We start from the raw sequence: 21,045 nt of genomic DNA, 5'->3' as shown, positions 1-21,045 counted from the left end.
CCAAGCCAAGTAAATCTACGTTCTACAAAGACATCCTCAATCCAAGGCCAGCTGTACATCTGTGCAAACTCAGCAGCACAGAGACCCTATTGTAACTGATCATTCCCTGCGTTCCGTCTTTCTGTGTTACCACTTTGCCACTCCTGCCTGGGCAGAAGCAAACCAGGCTCCACTACAAGTGTGAGAATCATTGCCCCGTGAATCAATTCCTGGTCTTCTGGGAAACAAGGTGGCCCCTAAAAAACCAAGTCTCCATAAAAGGGTTTCAATTTTTGACCCAATACTCCCACCCATGGGAATTTATTCTAAGAAAATTATTCAAAACAAATCTATAGGGACTTCCCCGGTGGTCCAGTGATTAAGACTCCACGCTCCCAATGCAGGGGACATGGGTTCGATCCATGGTTGGGGAACTAAGATCCTGCATGCTGTACGGTACATCCAAAAAGAAAAAAAAAGAAGAAGAAGAAGAAGAAAAATAAGCCATTCATTTTGACCAGAAGCTGAAACCAGAAGGAGAAATTAAGCTGATCCACCAAACAAAGCAAAGCTGGGCAAAGACTTTCTTCTTCCCACCACTGCTTCCATAGTAACCCCTTCCCCTCTTTTCATTGTCTCTCAAGGTCAACAAGTAGCTACACCTTCACCTTCCATATCTTCCTTCCATGATTGGACAGTGGTTTCCATCTGTGCCCATGTGGTGGTCGTGTATACACACACACACACACACACACACACACACACATGGCCTGGCTGTACTGTAGCAACAGAGCAACAGGCTGCTGTCGTCGCCTTGGTGGGTTCTTGGAGGTTGACTTCAGCGGTGTGGATGGAGCTCAGAAGAACAGAAGCCTACAGACTGCTGGAGAGTTCAACATGAAGGGCACAGGGAGACTGAGAAGATACCAAATGGCTCTGGGCAGCTCAACTCCCACAGCCAAAGGGTGGACCCAGATGGATAGACGGTGCTGTTTATAGCTCTCCTGCTGACCTATCTGTGGCAAGTACAATGGTGACTGTTGCCCCAGAAGCCAGGGACCAGGAGGCCCAAGAAGACGAGGTCTGAGGGACCCCCATGGGGGCAGCAGCCCTCAGTCTGCACTCTCCTTGTGCTGAGACTGCCTCGAGCCTGACCTCTCATTCACAGCCTCTCTGCCTCATTTATCATTAATGCACTTTACATCCTAAGCAGGGAGAGAAAACACAAGGTTGAAATATCTGGGGAAGGCTGTTCACGGAGCAACAGATGCAGGTGCAGATGAGCAGGCAGGAAGTGCAGACTCCAAACCAGGGAAGGCAAGAGGGGAGAGTTTTCTGAGGGAGGTGGTGGAGGTAGATGCAGGGTAAAGGGGAGGGTGGTCCCGTGGCAGGTAATGTGGTTCAGGGCCTGGAGAGCGAGCTGTGCAGGAGGACGCAGAGAGCACCGTTCTCTCCATATCACAAGGAAAAGATGAGAAGTAAGGCTGCTCGTAGAGTGAGTGAGCTGGGTGAGGGGTGGTCCTGGAGGGGGGGGTCATACCTGCTCCCACCATGGCCAGCTGGAAAGAGAAAGTCTTTTTTGTCTGCCCTGCATACGCCCTCCCCTCACACCTCTACCACAGATCTACAACAAAAAGGGAAAATCCTTGATTTTTGTGGGTTTTATTGTGGTAAAAATATGTAACAGTTATCATTTTAACCATTTCCAAGTCTACATTTCAGTGGCATTAAGTACATTCACGGAACTTCCCTGGTGGTCCAGTGGTTAGGACTCCAAGCTTCCACTTCACGGGACACCGGTTCGATCCCTGGTCAGGGAAATAAGATCCCACAAGCCGGCGCAGATAAATAGATTGATTAATTAATTAATTAATTAATTCACAATGTTGAACAACCACCACCACTATCCATTAGAACTTCTTCATCAACTCAAACAGAAACTCCACACCCCTTAAACAACAGCTTCCCATTCTGCCCTCCCCTCAGCCCCTGGTAACCCCTATTCTACAGGCTATCTCTATAAATTTACCCATTCTAGATAACTCATGTAAGTGAATTATACAATATTTGTCCTTTTGTGCCTGGCTTCTTTCACTTAGCAGAATGTCTTCAACATCCATCCACATCGCAGCATGTGTCAGAATCTCATTCCTTTTCCAGGCTAATAATCCATTGTATGTATAGACCACATTTTGTTGAGCCATTCCTCTGTTGATGGACATTTGGGTTGTTTCCATCTTCTGGCTATTGTGAATAATGTTGCTCTGAACACGGGTGTACAAGTATCTGTCTGGCTCCCTGCTTTCAATTCTTTAGGGTGTATACCTAGAAATGGAATTGCTGGATCATATGGTTATTCTATGTTTAACTTTTTGAGGAACTGCCAAATTTTTCCACAGTGACTACACCATGCCTTGAGCTATTTAAATGAAAAATGAATCTATTCCAAAAGCCTCATGTCCACTTGGCCTGGAAGCATGGTCTAATGTCCAGGTTCCGGAAGGCCACAGCCTCACTGGGATGTGAAATGTGGGTGCCCCATCTTAACGACAGGGTCAATGGAGAACTGGTGGCATCCAGGAGAGGGTGACCAAGAGGGGTCATGTCAAGTAAAAGTGGTTGATGGGAATTCCCTGGCGGTCCGGTGGTTAGGACTCCTCACTTTCACTGCTGAGGGCTCGGGTTCAGTCCCTGGTCGGGGAACTAAGATCCCCCAAGCCGCACAGCTCGGCCAAAAAAAAAAAGAAAAAAAAGTAAAAGGGATTGAAGGGACTGGGTGTTTGGTCTGGAGAAGAACAGGTGCTCCTCTCCACAAGGAGCTGTCTCCAGGCGTGTGAAAGGCTGTGACATGGCAGAGTGGACAGGCCTTTCTGTAGCCATGGAGGGAGAAGCGGGCTGGGAGAAACCCACCAGGAGACCAACTTTGGCTGAACACTGCTCTGAGGGCCGGAGCTCACCGTGGCAGCAGTGCCCGCACCCTGGGCAGTGGTGGCAGGTGGGAGAGGGGATTCCTGGGATGGGTCATCACTAAGCCTCCATGAACTTGGGAGGCCAGAGAAGAAGACAGCACAGAGCAGTAGCTCACACTTCCTGGGCTTCTTTCATTGTGGTTGTTCTGCCTTTGAACAAATGGGAAGGTTGAGCTGGGAGGATTTTTTGCAGTTGAAAAAATCTCACACTTTCCTTTTTACACAGGAAATCAGGAAGCACACAGTCTCGAAACAAATGTAATTGCTGGATTATGGACTTTGCTTTGATAAATTTAAACAATCAAAATAAACTACTGGGGCTTCCCTGGTGGCGCAGTGGTTGAGAGTCTGCCTGCCAATGCAGGGGACACGGGTTCGAGCCCTGGTCTGGGAAAATCCCACATGCCGCGGAGCAACTAAGCCCGCGCACCACAGCTACTGAGCCTGTGCGTCTGGAGCCTGTGCTCCGCAACAAGAGAAGGCCGCGACAGTGAGAGGCCCGCGCACCGCGATGAAGAGTGGCCCCCGCTCACTGCAACTAGAGAAAGCCCTCGTACAGAAACGAAGACCCAACACAGCCAAAAATAAATAAATTCATTAAAAAATATATATATATCTTAAAAAAATAAATAAACTACTGAAGAAGAGTCATCTTATTTGAATGGTTTCTCTAGGAGCTGGAAGTGCAGAAGAAAATGGTATCAGAGATAAGAGTTTTGAGACTGAAAGCTGCTTACTCGGGTATCCTTATGGCTTTGGACACCTCTACGGGTGGCTCAATAAATAAAACCTGAACACACAGATGCAGCATCTTGAGGATGCATTTCTTTTCTTTTCTTTTTCTTTTTTTTTTTTTTTTTTTGCGGTACGCGGGCCTCTCACTGTTGTGGCCTCTCGCGTTGCGGAGCACAGGCTCTGGACGCGCAGGCTCAGCAGCCATGGCTCACGGGACCAGCCGCTCCGCGGCATGTGAGATCTTCCCCGGCCGGGGCGCGAACCCGTGTTCCCTGCATCGGCAGGCTGACTCTCAACTACTGCGCCACCAGGGAAGCCCTTAACTGTCTTTTTAAAGAGCAGTGACTAACACGGGATTTGTGTGTGGTAAGAAATGTCAGATGGGAAGAAAATCAATCCCTAGTTGGCCCTGACCCGCAAGACAAAACACGGACGCAGCCCCCAAACCCAGCAGCGGTGGCTCTACCTGCAAGTGGACCCAGCCGCCAGGAGCCTCGGGCCACTGCAGTGACCCTGCTGCAAGCAGGCGGCGTCTCGGGCTGTCGCGGCTCAGGGACACACGCTGCATCCTCCCACCACCAGGGGGCGATGAGGAGACGAGGGCTACAGCCTGTCGGGCGGGGCGCAGACCGGGATTCTGATACCAGCAGACTTTGGTTTGTGCGCCACGGAAGCCCCCGTCCCTCCCTTCTACATTTACTCTCATCTCCTATTTGGTATACCTCCTGAGACCAAGAGGACCCCTTGTCCAACAGATCATGGTCCGTGTTCCCATTCCCCATCCTCTCTGACATCTCTGCAGCGTGCAGCCCCACAGACTCCCTTTCTTCCAGGTTTCCTCTCCCTTCTCGTTCTCCGACTCCATCTGTAACAGTTCCTTTTCTTCCTTCTGCTGCTAAATCAAAGGAGGCGGTCCGCAAGGTTCCCAACTCGCTGCTCCTTTCTTACCTCCGCACTATCCTGACAAGCTCTCGGTCCCAACCACGTGCTTGCACTGAAATTGCAAACGTCTAAAGCTACACCTCTGGCCAGCCGCTCTCTTCTGAGCCCTGGTCCCCAAATCCCGAGTGCCTGCAGGGCATCTCCCTGAGTTTTCCACGCCACCTCACGTCCCCAGGGAGAAGGTCTGATTCACCTAGCTCATGCTTTACAGCCAGGTGACCAACCCTGGTGCAATCACGGAGGGTGAGAGGTAGTGGGTGGGAAGGGGGCGAAAGAGGTAGAGAGTACAGCCAACGTGGGGAGGCAAGGGGAGAACCAACATACAAACAGAGACCACAGGAAGAGAAGTAAAACAGATATAGAAGTACAGGCAGAGCTAGGAGGAGAGGCAGGAGCGATAGTGTCAAAGAAGCCCAGACACAAGAGTCTTGAGAAGAAGGGAATGGACGCAAACAGGCTTTGGCAATTACCAAATTCCATCCACTCAAAGGCACTTCCCCACCCCCACCCCCACATTTGAACACAATGTGTCATACAACTGGCGGCATTTCATTGTTAATTGGTGGTGAGTCTCCCACCTCACCCCACCCCGCCCCCGCCTCGTTCTTAGTTGTACAGAAAATGATAGTATGGTTTGCAATCCTTGGAATTTTAGAATTAATGGAACAATGACATTTGTCAAGCAATTTAGCTGGAGCAGTGGAGGCAGAAGTCTGAATGTAATGGGTTGAAAAGAGGACATTCCACAAAACAGCTGGGTCTAGGGAATTCCCTGGTGGTGCAGTGGTTGAGAGTCCACCTGCCAAGGCAGGGGACACCAGTTCGAGCCCTGGTCCAGGAAGATCCCACATGCCGCAGAGCAACTAAGCCCGTGCACCACAACTACTAAGCCCGTGTGCCACAACTACTGAGCCTACGCTCTAGAGCCCACAAGCCACAACTACTGAAGCCCACGTGCCTAGAGCCCGTGCTCCACATCAAGAGAAGCCACCACAATGAGAAGCCCGCACACCGCAACCATGAGTAGCCCCTGCTCACCGCAACTAGAGAAAGCCCACGCCAGCAACGAAGACCCAACGCAGCCAAAAAAAAAAAAGGGGACATCGAGAAGTTCCGTGGCCTAGTGGTTAGGATTCCGGGCTTTCACTGTCATGGCCTGGGTTCAGTCCCTGGTTGAACTGAGATTCTGCAAGCGGAGCGGAGCGGCCAAAAAAAAAAAAAAAAAAGTCAACGTCATAAAAGACCCCACCCCCACCCCCGCGAAAGGGAGGAAACTGTTTTAGATTAACAGAGACTACAGAGACAGGATAGCTAAACACAATATGTGATCCTTGATTAGATCACCGATCAAAAACTCATCCAGCTAACTGGGATAATTAGGAAGAAACGAAGATGCACTGTATTGATGTCAATTTCTTGACCATGAAAATCCTATTGTTGTTATAAATGAGAATGTCCTTGTTCTCAGGAGCTAAACTATTTAGTAATGAAGGATAATGATGTATGCAACTTACTTTAAAATAGTTCAGGAAAGAAAAGTGTATGTATATATGTATGTATATATACACTTTTACATATTTTAACATTTTGCCACGTATGCTAGGCATGTAAAATACACATAGATGCATATATACTACATATATATTATATGTATATGCAGCTTTATGTAGAGATCCACAACTTAACAGTTTGCCACATTTACTTACTCTGATTATCTGTATATAAGAAATATATATGTAGATATACATATGTTTACATGTATGTATATATTTGTATTATATATATAATATATACACTTATTATATGTGTATACACACACACACGACAAAATGTTAGTTCCTAAATCTAGGTCATTCGTTCTCAACTGGGGATGACTTTGCCTCCCAGATTTGACGATGTCTGGAGACGTTTGTGTCTGTCTCAGTTGCAGGGGTGCTACCAGCATCTGGTAGGTAGAGACCAGGGATGCTGCTAAACATCCCACAATGCACAGGACAGGCTCCCACAACAACGAATTATCCAGCAGCCCAAAATGTGAATAGTGCCATGGTTGAGAACCCTGGTCTAGGTAAAGGGCCTGGGTGTCATTGCACTTTCTTTCAACCTTTTGGTAAGCTTGCAATTTAAAAAAATACAAAGTTGATTTAAAAAAAAAAAAAGCGAGAGAGGAAGAATATGTGACAGAAAGGTAAGGAAGTGAAGAAAAAAGTGTAAGCAGACTCTTTCCAGGATCTTGTCTATAAAGGGATGGATTACAGCTGGAGGGAAAGAAAGAAGGCACTCCTGTCCACCACACTGCCAGTCCCGCCATGAAGAGTCACCCTACATGTCCTGCTTATAGCACCTGACCAGCAGACCTGCACCATCCTCAGGCACAGAGGTCAGACCAGTGGGAGACTCCAACCCCTGACAGCTCATCCACTGGCTACTACCACAGAGCCTGGTCTATGGTAAGACGAGGTGGGTCTCTGATTCTCTCACCTGTAAAGACCCCGAGAATGAGGCCCTTAGGAAGCTAACGCTTGGAGGAAGCACAGAAAGAGACCACGGGGTAGAGCTGGAGTCACAGGGCTCACAACAAGCTGAGGTTGTAGAAAAACAGAAACCTAGGGTAAGCAGAACTTAAGAAGTTGAGAAAAGACGTGTGCAGCACGGGGTGGGGGGCGTGGGGACAGAGGTCAGCAGCTGGTAGAATCACTACAGCGGCACAGGAGTGAGGATCACCGCCAGCTGCTGAGCTCCCTGACTCCGACCTGAATCCTGGCCCCCGAGGGTCCCACTGGACCCGCAGGTTCTCATCTCCCGTCTCCCTGGTCTCTGTGCTCTTGTTCAGTTCCTGTGACCTGTCATGCTCCCCCCCTGCCTTTGCAGAGGCTCTGCCTCCTGTCTAATTTAGTCCTAGTTAACGCCTTCCTAGGACAGATACAGGTTTTGTGGCACCCTCTTTAAGAAAAAACAACAGCCAGAAAAAAGATCAATAGGGCTTCACCAGCTCTCCCTGACACCACCTCTTCCAGTCTCAACTCTAGCATCACTTCCTTGGTTACATCTACTTGCTCTCTCTCCCTCCTCCACTAGGTCAAATCCCTCCATATGTAATTCTGTGCTGTCCATCCCAATGGCCACTGATTACATGAGGCTATTTAAATTTAAATGAATTACAAGTAAATCAAATAAAATATCCAGCTCTTCAGTCTGCACTGGCCATATTTCCCATGCTCAAGAGCCACAGGTGTGGGTGGCCATAGTGTTGGACAGAACGAATATAGAACATTCCCATCGTTGCAGAGAATTCTGTCAAACAGTGCTGGTCCACGTTGTCATAGCACTAACCAGTGACCATTCACCCCCGTCCACTGCAAGGCTGAGCCCCATCACACGTCTGTTGGCCTGACTGCTGTCACTCCAGGGCCTGGCACATAGCAGGTCCTCCATAAACATTCATTAAATGATTTGATGACTGTGCCATTCTTACTGTTACAGGCATCTCCTTTCAAACCCTGTTTCCAGACTATGGTGAGCCCCCATCTCTGCTTTATAAGGTGGGGGAGCCCTTCCTTTTCTAGGCTGAGGGAAAGGAACTGGCAGAGAGGGAGAGCATGAAAGTACAGGAGAAAGACCTGTCCTAAAACAAAAATACACACTCTCGGGCTTCCCTGGTGGCGCAGTGGTTGAGAGTCCGCCTGTTGATGCAGGGGACGCGGGTTTGTGCCCCAGTCCGGGAAGATCCCACATACCGCGGAGCGGCTGGGCCCGTGAGCCATGGCTGCTGGGCCTGCGCGTCCGGAGCCTGTGCTCTGCAACGGGAGAGGCCCGCATACCGCAAAAAAAAAAAAAAAAAAAATACACACTCTCCCACATATGGAGATATATTCATATCACCACGTAAGAAAAAGCCCAAGAATATACCAAATATGCCAAAATGTTGGTAGAGCTTATCTCCAGGTGGGTTAATTGGGGTGAATCTAATTACCTTCTTTGTGATGTTTGTTTTTCCAGAGTGTTCCCTGCGTACATTTTTAAAGGGATAATTAAGTAAACTCTACACCCAAAAATGGAAGGGAAGGGATTCAGAAGCCTAGTGGAAGTAAGTCCAAACATGCAGTCTTCCCCGAGGACTATGTGAGGGTGGACAGAAGGTTGAAGGGAACTATTCAGCCCTGAGAGCCTCTGATTCTCCATGAAGGGGAAGAGGAGGTGAAGGATGAGGCTGGATAAGTGGCTGGGACTAGAGCTGTGGTCTCCCTTCTAGCCCCGAGTCTAGTGCCTGCCAGATGGGGGCTGCTGAAAATATGTTGTTGAAGGATGAAACCAAGAATAAAAAGAGGATGCAGAAAAGGCCACTGTCCTGGGCACCTGTTCTGGCAACTGGTACCCACCCTCACCTCCTTATCTCCCAGGCTTTTTGGACCTTTGCTAGCTAACTGTCATCAACTTGTTAAAATGAGATATAATTCACATACCATAGAATTCACTATTTTAAAGTGTACAATTCAGTGGTTTTTAGTATATTCACAATGTTGTGCAACTGTCACCACTGTCAATTCCAGAACACTTTCATCACCCCAGAGAGGAACCCCTACCCATTAGCATCACTTCCTATTTCCCTGTCCCCCTAGCAATCATTTATCTACTTTCTGACTATGGATTTGCCTATTTAGGACAGTTCACATGGAAAGAATTACACAAGATGTGGCCTTTTGTGTCTGGCATATCTCACTTAACACAAGGATTTCAAGGTTCATCCATGTTGAAGCAGGTATCAGAATGTCATTCCTTTTATTTTTTAAAATACTTATTTATTTGGTTGCACTGGGTCTTAGTTGCGGCTCCCTGGCTCCTTAGTCGCAGCACGCAGGCTCCTTAGTTGTACCATGCGAACTCTTAGCTGTGGCATGCGTGTGGGATCTAGTTCCCTGACTGGGGATCAAACCCAGGCGCCCTGCATTGGGAGCGTGGAGTCTTAACCACTGTGCCACCACAGAAGTCCGTCATTCCTTTTAATGGCCAAGTAACATTCCACTGTATGGACAGACCACATTTTGTCTAGCCATTGTTAATGGACATTTGGGTTGTTTTTACTTTGGGGCTATGAATGTTTATATACGAGTTTTTGTGTGAATGTATATTTTCAATTCTCTTAGGCATATACCTAGGAGTGGAATTGCTGGGTATATGGTTTATAGTAACTCTACTTATAACATTTTAAGGAACTGCCTGTTTTCTACAGCAGCTGCACCATTTTACATTTCCATCAGAAACGGACAAGGGTCACATTTTCTCCACATCCTCGCCTACACTTGTTATTGTCCTTCTTTTTAATTGTCATCAATTTTGCAAGGGGCACTGTCATTCTAAAAAATGCCCTCTCTCGGGAATTCCCTGGCAGGCCAGAGATTAGGATTCTGGGCTTTGACTGCACAGAGGGCCCAGGTTCAATCCCTGGCTGGGGAGCTAAGATTCCTGCAAGCTGCGTGGCTCTTGGTCCTCTCTCCACAGGCATTGCCAAATCCTCCTTCCTGCTCTGGGGACATTGTGCTTGTCCCTGTATTCACTGTTCATGGGGCGCTGCCTCCTCCCCCCACACTTGAGCAGAGCCTTCCTCACAGCAAGGATGCTTCCGCCACAGACCACGTGTGGCCTGTGTGTGGGCTTTCCCATCACAGCTCCTTTCACACGCTCCCCTTTGAATCCTCATCCACAGGAAGGATCAGGATCCTGGCCGACTTGAGTTTGGCGAAATAAAAATAGCAGCGTTCAAGGACCTATTTTATCATCAGAGGCGCTCCAGGTGTCCTAGAAGGGCAGTCCCACCCTCCTCTTAATCACCTTCATCAACTGTACGATGCTTTATCGAAGCTGAAATAGAAATGTAGCTGCTGTCACAGTGGAACCTGGGCATCAGCCCCCTTCACCAGGCTGGGAGCACCTGAAGGGCAGGAACCCTGTCTTATCCTCCTAATGCCAAGCATAGGAGATACTCAATAAATTGTTAAAATGAGATAATTTTGTTGAAGAAAGTTTTAAATGGAATATTTCACCAAAAAAATTGAATTTCTCTCGAAGTAAAATGTGCCACCACAACTTTTATATGGCTTGCGTGTGACAGTTCATGTCATATACACTCACTATACCACCACCATAGTTATTTAATTCAAACTTCCTAACAGCTTCTCAGAACCCCAGCGTTGCAATGAGGACAATACTAAATAGCCTTTAGCCACTCTGCTAAAACCTGGGTGGAGACCCCGAGTGCGCAGCGCCCCATCCAATCAGGTCAGTACTTCTATTCCAATGCTTACAGTCCTTTCTGCTCATCATTTAACCATCTCAAAAGAAGAAGGCATTGCCACCTCCAGATGATCTCCTAAGCCTGTAGAAGTCTGCTGACTGGCATGTCTGTCCTCCCCTCAGCGATGTTATCCTGCTGTGGACAAGATCAGAAGGCAGCAATGCACATGCCACTTCCCCAACGTTCCCATAAACACAACTGCTCAGACACGAGCTCCTGAACCCAGCCAGGTGAGGCAGAGGAGGGCCTTAGACATCCTACACGTTCAGAGATTCATCAAGTCTTTCAGCATCTGGTGTGTCAAGTCTTTCAGCATCTGGTGCGGCAGCATGAACTAGAGCAGTATCTCCAAGGGTCTGGTCCAGCAGCAGCGCAACGTGGGAGTTTACCGGAAACACAAATTCTTGAACCCTGCTCTTCCTACTGGGTAGGGCCCAGCAATCTGCGCTTTCAGGAGTCCTCATGTGACCACGGTGCACACCCAGGTTTGAGAAGGACTGGACTAGAGTTGGTGTGTCCACAAACAGAAACTGCTCGGATCCAGCCCAGCAATCTCAGCAGAGTGGGAAGGTGGCCCTGTTTCCCAGGTCTGTAGACAGAACAGAAAAGATCCCTTCAGGTTAAGAGGAGGACCAAGTTTCACCTGAGCTGAGCCAGGGCTCCTCTGGCAACCAGCCAAGGGCTCACATTCACTCCGCACAGATGGTACAGCTAGACAAGTGTCATCCCCAGCAAACTCATGTGGGTTCTGAGCACCTCACTTCTCTGGCACAAAGATTCACGGGATTGCCTTTTTTCTCTGATATTTATAAAATCCTGAGTCCTGGGTTATAGACTTCCTTAGCAAGCTTCATGAACGTTTGAGATCCTCACAAGGCAGCCTGTGACATTGTTATAAGTAATTCAAACAAACTAGATCGTCTCTGGACTGGTGCTGCCTAGAGGAATCAGCTTCAAGCTCAGAATTGTGAATGGAGACAACAGCGCAGGTGTCAGCGCCAGGGGAGGTGGCAAGATGTGCCAGGAAGACAGAGCAGGAGGCAGGGATGGGAGGCTATGTGATTTAGAGATGGTGCTTACACTTAAAAATGCCTTTCCTTCCAAGTTTCACATTTGGGGCTGAGCAGAACCAACTGCAGTTTTCTCTTTTAAGTGTCTCCACACCGGCTGGGGAGATCCCAGAATATCATCAGCAGAATGCCCAAGGCAGGCTTCCCTGGTGGCACAGTGGTTAAGAACCTGCCTGCCAATGCAGGGGACACAGGTTCAAGCCCTGGTCTGGGAGGATCCCACAGGCCGCGGAGCAACTAAGCCTGTGTGCCACAACTACTGAGGCCGCGTGCCACAACTACTGAAGCCTGTGCGCCTGGAGCCCATGCTCCACAACAAGAGAAGCCACCACAATGAGAAGCCTGCACACAGCAATGAAGAGTAGCCCCCGCTCGCCGCAACTAGAGAAAGCCCGCGCGTAGCAACGAAGACCCAATGCAGCCAAAAATAAATAAAATAAATAAATTTATTAAAAAAATAAAAAGAATGCCCAAGGCACATTTCTAGCACCAAATCCAAAACTCAGAGTCAGCCAAGTTTAAAAGAAAGTCTGCAGAAGGTGGGAAGATGTAAGTGTGTAGAAAAAGACAAAGAAGAGTCGGGTGAAAGAGAAAGGAGAGAGGGACCAGTGCTGACTGGTCCCCTTCTCCCTGTGCTCCAACCACTGACGCTATCAGCTCATTTGAGCCGCTGTTCCTGCACACTAGCAGGTTCAGAGCAGGACTGACAACCCTGGTCTCTACCACTGTCTGTGGCTAATTCGAATCAGACAAGAGTCAGACCTCTGAGAAGAAAATTATAGAAACAAAATATTTATTATTTTTCCAGAAAAAGATGACGAAAGGAAACTGTGCCCAAAAGAGGGACACATAAGCAAATTCTGTGCTTTTTGCCATGTCTTCTCTAAATAACAGACCCCCTTTGGTAAAAGAAAACAACTCATGCAAGCTAGAACTGCCTTTGGAGAGCGAGGTTTAATTCTGACCCAGACTTATAATAATTTTTTAAAGTCCTATCAATTCCATCACCGTGTGGGAATTACTTGGATTTTTTTTTCCCCTCTTCTAAAAAACCAAAGTGGCTCACCATACCCGGGTTTAGCTGAGGAAGTAAAATGCATTTAGCATTAACTACCACTGAAAAGCACACTTAGCTTGCATCTCAAATTGTCTTCAGTAAAGTCTGTTTTGCTTGCAACAGTGGTATTATCCTGATTTCTCTTCCCCAAGTTCTGTCCTCTGTAGTAGAGAGAAGCTGGGAAACGTTCTGGCTTAAGTCTTGTTTTTCCCCTTCTTTGACTTGGTAGCGCCTGGCCAGCGGAAGCCGCGCAGATGCAGGCAGCCAGCGACGTTGTGGGCAATGTAGTAGAGGTTCAGCATCGCGGCGGGGCTGAGGATGTCCACTTCCGGTTTCTTCTGCTTTTTCCCACGGGGCTGGCTTCGGCCTTTTCTTTTCCCTTTACCTGGCTTTCAAAGACAGGTATATATACGGGGCGAAAATTAGCTTTTATAACATTGACATTATATAATTTTCAACATTTCCTACCGAACTTAAGAAAAAAAATTCCTAAAAGGAAAAAAACTGTGACAACAACAAAAACTTGAAGTGGGAAGAGAAGTCATATGCAGTCTGATTCAACAAATGCCTTTTAAGACCCCCAGTTTAAAAGAGATCCAACCTGATTCAAGCGCCCAGAGACTGGGAGAGCAAGGCGGAGAAACTGAGGTATGACTCAACACCTAGATATTGTGGGCTGTGTCATTCAACGAGAGGGTGAACTATAACGAGGTGACCCAGGGCGAGGAGAGAAGGCGAAGGGACAGAGAGCTCCGAGGGGAATGAGTGTATGGGGAAGGGAAGGCTGGTGCCAAGGGTAATTCTCATGGATCATGGCTCCCCAACTCTCACACACCTCCCCAGAGAAGACACTCTTTTAGCAGAGAAGCAGCATTCTCCTGTTTCCTTTCTTTCAAAAACAAAACAAAACAAAAACTAACCACCCCCTGCCGCCAAGAACACTAAAAAAAAAAAGACCCAACCTAATGCAACTAATGTGTGGACCCTGCATTTTGATTAGAACAAACAAGCAATGAAAAGACATTTTTTTAGGCAATTGAGGACATTTGACAATATCGAGTAATTGTTAATTCTATTAGGTCTGACAATGGCATTGGGTCATGGAAGAAAATGTTCCCACATTTCAGAGATGCACACTAAAATCTGTAGGCATGAAATGAAAGAAGGCCTGAGATTTGCTTTAAAATACTGCACCTTCCTCATCCCCCTCCCCCCCCAAATAAAGTATAGATGAAGCAAATGTGGCAAAATGCTTATAATTTCTGAATCTGAGATATGGCTATATAGGGATTCATTTTAGTATTCTATTTTTGTGCATGTTTGGAAATTTTCCTAATAAAAATTAAATTAAAACAGATAATTAGGATCAAATACATCTTTTGGCATTTGTTATGCCATAGTCTCTACCTCATTAAACAGTCACGAGGATTAAGTGAGGCACGAACATAAGGCACTTACCCCGTGTCTGACACAAAGAAAGCACTCAGTGAAGGATGTTGCCATCACCTTTATCACTGCTAATCCTCAGAGCTGTGTTTCAAGGGAGGGAGGTATCATTTCCGTCTTAAAAATGGAAATGCAGAGGCTCTGCAAGGTCCCAGTGCAAACCAGCATCCACCAGGCTCAGGGGTTGTGCTCTGGCCACAAGCACACTGCCAGGTTAATGCCCTCCCGGCAAAGGAATGGCTACCATCCTAACCGGGGAATAAACTATCTCCAAGGTTTTGCTAGAGCTGCACAAAGCTGAATGGAATTCTCTATGTCCTATGACCCACCCATACAGAAAATAAATGATGGGAATGCATTATTGAAAAAGTGTCTCTTCTAGGCAAGGGAGAGGAGGAGTGTATAAGTTATCAAGAATGCCTGCAAGGGCTAAATGTTTGTGTAAAATAGATGTCCTGTTCATAGCATCTCACTTAAAAAATGTCCCAAGTTAAACAAAGAGAAACATAGCCAATGTGTTAAAAACACTAAAATACATTTTGTGAAATGAAATGGAGGACACTCCTAGATTCAAAACCCAGAAATGAAGATGAGATATATCTTGCAACACAGTGGCCCAGCTTCTGTGAGGAAATCCAAATGAAGAGAAACAATATGGAGTCCCATATGATAACTGCATCTCCTGATAAAGCATCACCTTGGGGTGTGGGATGTGCACTGCCATAAGCTCTTAAAGATTCTGAGTCTTGGCTTCCTTTCTGATTTTATACTTTTTTGCATGTCAAACACGCTTGACCTGGAATAACTGCCCCCAATAATGTGTGTGTTTTAATCTCTAAAACGGTTTGAGAACTAAGATCCACACCAAAGTTTGACATTTTTATTCAAAGTTCTCTTCTTTTTGTAGATGATTCTAAAATTCATATGGAAATGCAAAGAACTCTGAAAAAGAACAAATTTGAAGGACTAATACTACCTTATTTCTAGAGTTATTATAAAGCTTCAGGATGCAGACAGTATGGTATTGGTATTAAGATTAATAGAATAAAGTGTCCAGAAATAGATCAACACATACACAAACAATTGATTCAACTGATTTTCAACAGAAGCGCCAAAGCAATTCAGCAGAACAAGGATAATCTTTTCAATAAATGGTGCTGGAACAATGAATAACCATTTGCAAAAAAATGAACTTCGATCCATATTTGCACCATATGCAAAAATTAACTCAAATGGCTCATAGAACTAAATATAAAACCCAAAACGATAAAACTTATAGAAGAAAATATAGAAAAAAACCTTTGTGACCTTGGGTTAGGCAAAGATTTCCTGGGTATGATATCCAAATTGATGTCTGTGAAAGAACAAATTGAATTCAACATCAAAATTAAAACTTGTGCTCTTCAAAAGATATAGTTAGAAGAATGGTAGACAAAGCCACAGATTGGGAGAAAATATCTGCAAATCATAAGTCTTGAATGTGGGTGATGGCTTAATGAGTGTATGCCTATGCCAAGCTGAAACTGTACATTTTAAATATGCACAATCTATTGTACATCAATTATACCTCAATAAGTCTGTTAGGAAATTTTTGTAAGGGAGTGAAAGTTTTCAGTTTCTGAGCTGGTTGGTTGGTTGAACACAACTCCATAGCTCTTGACTATTCCTGGGCGCAGAACACAGAGCTCCTGACTTAAAACTCTCCAAACTCCTTAATGAAGACCATTCCTTCTTTCTAGTTCCCAAACTCCCCAAGCTCTTCCCTGATCCCTCCTCTTCCTGCAGATCTTCACAGAGAGCATAATTTGTTTCTTACCTTTGTGCTAGCCTCTGCTCAAAAACCACCTCTTCAGAAAAACCTTCCAGACATCATGCCTCTATTCTATCTATAATTAGGGTGACCATAGAATTTATTGCCCAAAACAAGGCACTTCAACAAACATTAACTGGCACTGTCCCAGACAAAGGGGGAGGAGGTACAGATGGTCTCTTAAAAACCCTCCCAGGGCTTCCCTGGTGGCGCAGTGGTTAAGAATCCGCCTGCCAATGCAGGGACACGGGTTCAAGCCCTGGTCTGGGAAGATCCCACATGCCACAGAGCAACCAAGCCCGTGCGCCACAACTACTGAAGCCTGTGCGCCTAGAGCCCGTGCTCCACAACAAGAGAAGCCACCGCAATGAGAAGCCCGCGCACCGCAACGAAGAGTAGCCCCCGCTCACCGCAACTAGAGAAAGCCCACGCGCAGCAACAAAGACCCAACGCAGCCAAAAATAAATAAATAAAATAAATTTAAAATAAAACAAAAAAACCCTTCCCAGCAGTGTCACTTTCTATCTCCTTACCCTAAGCATTCACTATTTAATAATATTTTTTTGTTTGTGTATTTATTGTATGTTTCCCTAACCAGAGGTTTTGTCTATGAGTTCATTGAACTTTCAGGACCTAGAACAATGTCTGGCATATTGTAGGGATGAATAAAATATGCTGAGTGAATAAAATGCAACTCAGGGAAAGCAAATGTAGATTTCTCCTTCTCTGGATTTTAAGATGCCTCCTTCATTCATTTAACAAATTTTTAACAAATACTTCCTGTGCATGAGGTCTCATGTTAGATGGAGAGAAAAGCAGATCTGGGCTCCCGCCCTCAAGAAACTTACAGTCCAGTGAGGGGGAAAATCACAAACACATTTAGTCACCAACTATGCTGTGAAGGAAGCCCAGGGTACATGGCATTATGATGACATGGGATGGGCAGGGAGTGACCCTCGTCTGGGACATGAAGGAAGAAGGATTCCTGAAGAATGGCCTGTGGGCTGAGGGGTAGGGAATTCCCAGGCAGAGCAAACAACCTTTCAAGTCAAAAGGACCAAAAAAAAAAAAAAGGTCAATGTGACTGGCCTGTAAGCAACAACCATGGGGGCAGTGAGAGGAGTTGAGGCTGGAAAAGTAGGCAGCGTACAGCTGTGGCCTGTAGGCCTCGCAAGCTAAGGTTTGACCTTTATCCAAGGAGCAGTGAGAAGCCATCAGCTTAAATGGCTTTACTTATTAAACCATTCTGCTTCAGTTTCCTGGCCTCTGAAAGAAAATGGCAGTGTCAACCATGTGAAGTAACCAGGGAATAGCTCTCAATTTAAATCAAGAGCTATTTATTTAGTGCTTTTACATGCAACACACTGGGAAGAAACACAGGTTTACCAAACACATTTCTATACTACAGTCTAATGGGGGTGAGGATTAAGACTTTCCAAGAAACAGGCAAAGCACAGTAAGTGAGGTGCAGGAGGCTACGGATGCTTAGGAAGCAACAGGGGAGCAGGAGGTACTTCAGAGGTGGGTCCGTCTTTAAGTAGATTGATCATTCGAGGTGGGGAAGCTGCAGAAGACTTCCAGAAGAATGTAGGTCTATGTGGGATGTGGTTTTGTTTTTGTTTTTTAAAGCAGAGAAGATAATATGGTAGATAAAGCTCAAGTGGTTGAGGCCCCCTTACCAAGGGCTCCCAGCGCCAAGCTCAAGCAGAGCAGTACCTAGTTCAGCAGACAGTGGAAGTCCCTGAGGACCTGGTCACAGCCATTATGGGTTGATCAAACTGGCAGGGAAGAACAGGGGAGATGGACAGCCCCTGAACAGTGATAGGGGGCTACTGCCAGAACCAGGTAGGTGGTAGTAAGGAGGGCCTGACCAACAGTGGCAGGCAGGTCACAAGAGACTGGTGAGGACTCGGGAACAGGAATGCTTTCGAGTTTGCGGCCAGGAGGATGAACGTGCCATTGGGAAATGCAGAGATGGTAGTGGTTAAAAGAGCTGGATTTTGAACACAGTTTGAAAAGGCTCTCTGATGGAGAGATCCAGCAGGAAGTTGGAAATGAAGGTTTGGCGTCAGTGGGGTTTGGTTTGAGATGTAGCTCTGTCAGCCAACGAACTTGGGGTTCAGATGGAAGTAAGGATGTTGCAAGATTTCCTGGGCAGAAACCCAAGAACTCCCTGCACAAAAGGTCTCCTTCCAAAGCCTTTCCTCAAACTGAGGTTGGAAGGAAGAATCACTCTCTACAGCGGGCACTCTGAGTCCCACCAAGGCTTATTTTCTAATTCCGTAATCCACCGAGAGGAATCCCACCTGGGACCCTAGCGGGGGCAGCAGAAGCTAGATGCCTGGCAAGTCGCCGTTGGCACATACTGGCGCCCTGGGCATTTATTTTCTGGGTGTGAAAATTGCTCAACAGAACCAAGGGACTGCAACCAACCAACCAACTTTCTCTCTCTCTCTCCCTCTCTCTCTCTCTCTCTCTCTCTCACACACACACACACACACACACACACAAAGGGCTCAGCCTGATTCTGCGGTTGCCATCCCTTTGGGTGGGCGCAGACCACCTAGCAAACCCCTCTCCCACCTCATCTTGACCCAAAGCGTTCAGATCACTGGACTGGACACCACCACCAACGCCAGGAGATAAAGGCACCAATCTTTTGGCGCGGGCAAATCTTAGTAAAGCGTGCCTCTACGAGGCAAACGGTATTAAACTAATTTAACAAGAGCCTGGGAACCTCTTACACTTAAATAAGACGTGTATTACCATGGTAATGCTTTCTCAGTTGAGCAGGTGAGTGTGGCATAGATTCCTAATCCTGAAAGAGACCCCAGTTCTCCGCGTCGCTTGCGGTCGGCGCCCCCGCGCCCATTCCTGCGGCTCACCGGACTGCCACCTCCGCTCTCGCCCCCGAACGGCCGCAGACCCGGGACCTTGCCACGCTTCTCAGGAGCCCGCTCCTGCGGCGCGGCGCCAGGAGGCCGAGGCGCTCAGGGGAGCCCGGCGGGGTGAGGCGGCAGTCAGCCACTCGGCCGCCGCCACTACACGCTGGGACACCCACCGCAACGAGTTGCGGGCTGCGCGTCTCTGACGAGCGCACCTCGCGGGCTGAGGCGCCGGGCTCGCGGGTCCCGGCGGGCGGTGAGCAACACGCCGCGCGGCGCGCGCCGCGGGGGCGGGGCCGCTCAGTGTTTACCTGTTGCCAGGACACCGGGGCCTGGCGCCCAGCCGTTGGACTGAGCCCGGCCCGCCCAGCCCGCCCGCAATCGCCTTTGTGAGAGCGGCCGCCGTCCCCTGCTGGCCGCGCCGCCCTGGCTGGGCCATTTCACCTCGCACGACTGCGGCTAAGGTTGCGAACGCCCGGAACCCGGGCTCCGCGCGGGGGAGGCTGGCTTTGGGCGACCGAGGAGGGCGCAGGCGAGCTCCCGGCCAAAGCTGGCCGGGCGGGCGATGCTACGCGTGTACCGTACTGACCTTGGAGTGGGCGGACTCGGCTGTGCGTGAGAGCTAGGTCACTCACTGGCTGACGTTGGAGAAGTTATCGAAGACTCCATGACCGTTTTTGGAAAATGAGATAAAGCCTTTGAGGATTGAAATGAAAATAACATGGGGAAATGTTTGTAAAAGAGCCTGTAATAATACAAACATTACAAAATGTTTTGTTTTGTTTTGTTTTGCGGTACGCGGGCCTCTCACTGTTGTGGCGTCTCCCGTTGCGGAACACAGGCTCCAAACGCGCAGGCTCAGTGGCCATGGCTCACGGGCCCAGCCGCTCCGCCGCATACTGGGATCTTCCCGGCCCAGGGCACGAACCCGTATCCCCTGCTTCGGCAGGGGATATCCTCTCAACCACTGCGCCACCAGGGAAACCCTACAAAATATTTTTTAAAGGCGCCTGAAAAAAGTTCTCATACCCGTCGTGGGATTACGCAAGGATACAGTAGATTCAGTTATGCTTCCAACCTTGAGTTCATCCTGACATCCTCCTCCCCGCAGGAGAATATACAGTTTAGGAGCTGGACCCTCATTCATTTTAATGACTCATTTCTTTTTATTCAAGTTATTAGGCATCTATCATGTGCCTGACACTCAGTTTTGGGCCCTGGGAATTCAGCCCCGAACACAGAAAAGTTTTTTTTGGTGGGGATGTCAAATGGGGGACGTGGCAGACATTAAAGATGATAGGTGCAACAGGATGTATTACATTGGGTGTATTAAATTGATACGATGATAGCTGACTACTCTTTTAAACTGGTGAATGGGGAAGGTCTCTCTGAGGTTTAACTGAGATTTGGGTGATAAGGAGGAGTCAGCTATGCCAAGGTCAGGGGACAGGACATTGCAGGCCCAGGGCAGGAGGAGGAGACTGGACCCAGAAGCAGGGATGGGGTCCTGAAAGGCTCTGCAACCAAGGGTAAGGTGTTTTTTTGTTTTCCTTCTTTTGATTGATGACCTCACTTCCAAAGGGGAGTATTTATGTACCAGGTTCTCATGCATTTGCTTTCTCTAATCATCAACAAAGCAAACCCAAGTTCCAATGACTTTTGTCTGGTAGTTTTTTTGAATACATAGGCCCTTGATATGGCAAATTCTCCTGCCTTCTGCCTGTGCTTTCTCCTCTGCTGGCGCCTTACTCCCTGGGTAGGGGTGGCTCACACTCCCTGTGTACACTTCTTTGGGTCATCACAACTCTCTCAGGTTAACCCCTATCGGGCTCACTCCCAAATCTGTTCTAGTCCTGCTTT

At 47.6% G+C, this 21,045-nt stretch overlaps 1 protein-coding gene across 1 annotated transcript; it reads right to left on the bottom strand.

The window, feature by feature from the left end:
• Window positions 1-12,888: 12,888 nt before the first annotated feature.
• On the bottom strand, window positions 12,889-19,382 carry SMKR1 (small lysine rich protein 1). Its single transcript, XM_079932322.1, has 2 exons — window positions 19,067-19,382; window positions 12,889-13,433 (listed from the first exon to the last, which is right to left on the bottom strand). The coding sequence occupies exons 1-2, from the start codon at window positions 19,067-19,069 to the stop codon at window positions 13,239-13,241; spliced, it is 198 nt and encodes a 65-aa protein (XP_079788448.1). The 5' UTR covers window positions 19,070-19,382; the 3' UTR covers window positions 12,889-13,238.
• Between the last annotated feature and the right edge of the window lie 1,663 nt (window positions 19,383-21,045).

This window comes from Stenella coeruleoalba, assembly GCF_951394435.1.
Source record: "Stenella coeruleoalba genome assembly, chromosome: 9".
Taxonomy (NCBI): Eukaryota; Metazoa; Chordata; class Mammalia; order Artiodactyla; family Delphinidae; genus Stenella; species Stenella coeruleoalba.
The sequence above is the reverse complement of the archived record's forward strand: the minus strand, read 5'-3'. Positions and strand labels throughout refer to the sequence as shown.